Source organism: Scomber japonicus, chromosome 6 (assembly GCF_027409825.1).
Source record: "Scomber japonicus isolate fScoJap1 chromosome 6, fScoJap1.pri, whole genome shotgun sequence".
Classification (NCBI taxonomy): Eukaryota; Metazoa; Chordata; class Actinopteri; order Scombriformes; family Scombridae; genus Scomber; species Scomber japonicus.
Window position 1 is genome coordinate 38,650,995 of NC_070583.1, and position 2,500 is coordinate 38,653,494.

The 2,500-nt window shown below is 55.2% G+C and overlaps 1 protein-coding gene across 1 annotated transcript in view; it reads right to left on the reverse strand.

The window, feature by feature from the left end:
- The window catches only part of LOC128360057 (segment polarity protein dishevelled homolog DVL-3-like), a 22,105-nt gene that overhangs the window by 3,247 nt on the left and 16,358 nt on the right, over positions 1 to 2,500 (reverse strand). The window contains exons 9-10 of the mRNA XM_053320369.1: positions 500 to 576; positions 72 to 139 (exon numbers count right to left, since the gene is read on the reverse strand). Of these exons, the coding sequence (XP_053176344.1) occupies positions 72 to 139; positions 500 to 576 (145 nt within the window). The remainder of the gene's footprint in view (positions 1 to 71; positions 140 to 499; positions 577 to 2,500) is intronic.

Here is a 2,500-nt window from a genome sequence, read left to right on the forward strand (position 1 = left end):
GGACGGTTTATTAACAAAACTGACTGTGTTCACAGTTAAATGATATAAAATCAGATTTAAAGGTTTCTCACTTCTGGGCAGAGTGAAGCAACCACGAGGGTTCGGATCCCAACACTTAGCCACCGTCAACGTCACCGGACTGCAGACAGACGGGCAGAGAGCGAGATAGACAGGTAGACAGAGAGACAGACAGAGACAGACAGGTAGAGAGACAGACAGAGAGAGAGAGAGAGACAGACAGACAGGTAGAGAGACAGACAGACAGACAGGTAGAGAGGAGTCAGTAGCATTAGCAGCAGGAATAATTCCCCAGAAGGATTCATCACCTTCATCATGGATCAGAGTTCCTCCAGGTTTATCTGAGGAGGATGAATCATTACAACAGCTTCAACAGCTGCAACTCCACAAAAGACTTCCTACACTTCACATTTGAAAGGTTTCAACCATCGTTTAGTAGTAGTAGTGTAAGTATTAGTATTAGTAGTATAGTAAATCTCACCCAGGTTTGTGGACGATCTCTCTCAGGACTCTAACAGCATCGTCGTTGCTCATGTTCTCAAAGTTGATGTCATTCACCTGCAGAGGTACACATACATACTACTGCTGAGACTGGTTCCTAGGGGATCCCGAGGCGTTCCCAGGCCAGCCGAGAGACATAGTCTCTCCAGCGTGTCCTGGGTCTCCTACCGGTGGGACGGGCCCTGAACACCTCACCAGGGAGGCATCCGGGAGGCATCCTGACGAGCTCCCTCCGGATAACTGAGCTTCTCACCCTATCTCTAAGGGAGAGCCCAGCCAGCCTACGGAGGAAACTCATTTCGGCCGCTTGTACCCGCGATCTTGTTCTTTCGGTCACTACCCAAAGCTCATGACCAGAGGTGAGGGTAGGAACGAAGATCGGCTGGTAAATCAAGAGCTTCGTCTTTCGGCTCAGCTCTCTCTCCACCACGACGGATCTGTGCAGAGTCCGCATTACTGCAGACGCTGCACCGATCCGCCTGTCGGTCTCACGCTCCATCCTTCCCTCACTCGTGAACAAGACCCCGAGGTACTTGAACTCCTCCACTTGAGGCAGAATCTCATCCCCGACCCGAAGAGTGCACTCCACCCTTTTCCGGTTGAGGACCATGGACTCGGATTTGGAGGTGCTGATTCTCATCCCGGCCGCTTCACACTCGGCTGCAAACCGATCCAGTGAGAGTTGGAGGTCATGGTCTGATGAAGCCAACAGGACCACATTATCCGCAAAAAGCAGTGACCCAATCCTGAGGTCACCAAACTGGAACCCCCTCCACACCCTGGCTGCACCTAGAAATCCTGTCCATAAAGATTATGAACAGGATTGGTGACAAAGGGCAGCCCTGGCGGAGTCCAACCCTCACTGGAAACAAGTCTGACTTATCCAGCAATGCGGACCAAGCTCTGACACCGGTCATACAGGGAACGGACGGCCCGTATCAGGGATCCGGTACCCCGTACTCTCGGAGAACCCCTCACAGGACTCCCCAAGGGACACGAGTCCACAAAACACATGTGGACTGGTTGGGCAAACTCCCATGCACCCTCAAGGATCCTGCAGAGGGTATAGAGCTGGTCCACAGTTCCACGGCCTGGACGAAAACCACACTGCTCCTCCTGAATCCGAGGTTCGACTAACCGACAGACCCTCCTCTCCAGCACCCCCGAATAGACCTTACCATCCCCCTGTAGTTGGAACACACCCTCCGCTCCCCCTTCTTAAAAAGAGGGACCACCACCCCAGTCTGCCAATCCAGAGGCGCTGGGTTAGGACCTGGATGTCCACGCGATGCTGCAGAGTCATGTCAACCATGACAGCCCCACAACATCCAGGGCCTTGAGGAACTCAGGGCGAATCTCATCCGCCCCCGGGGCCCTCCCACCGAGGAGCTTTTTAACCACCTCGGCGACCTCCGCCCCAGAGATCGGAGAGCCCACACCTGGGTCCCCAGGCCCTGCTTCCTTACCGGAAGGCGTGTCGGTGGGATTGAGGAGGTCTTCGAAGTATTCCTTCCACCGATCCACAACGTCCCGAGTCTAGGTCAGCAGCACACCGTCCCCACCGTACACAGTGTTGACGATGCACTGCTTCCCCCTCCTGAGACGCCGGATGGTGGTCCAGAACTTCTTCAAAGCCGTCCGGAAGTCGTTTTCCATGGCCTCACCGAAGTCCTCCCATGTCCGGGTTTTTGCCTCAGCAAACGCCTTAGCTGCACTCCGCATGGCCTGCCGGTACCTGTCTGCTGCCTCCGGAGTCCTACAGGCCAAAAAAGGCCCTATAGGACTCCTTCTTCAGCTTGGCGGCATCCCTCACCAGCGGGTTCGGGGATTGCCGCCCCGACAGGCACCGACCACCTTGCGGCCACAGCTCCGGTCAGCCGCCTTAACAATGGAGACACGGAACATGGCCCACTCGGACTGAATGTCCCCCGCCTCTCCCGGTACATGGTCGAAGCTCTCCCGGAGGTGGGAGTTGAAACTC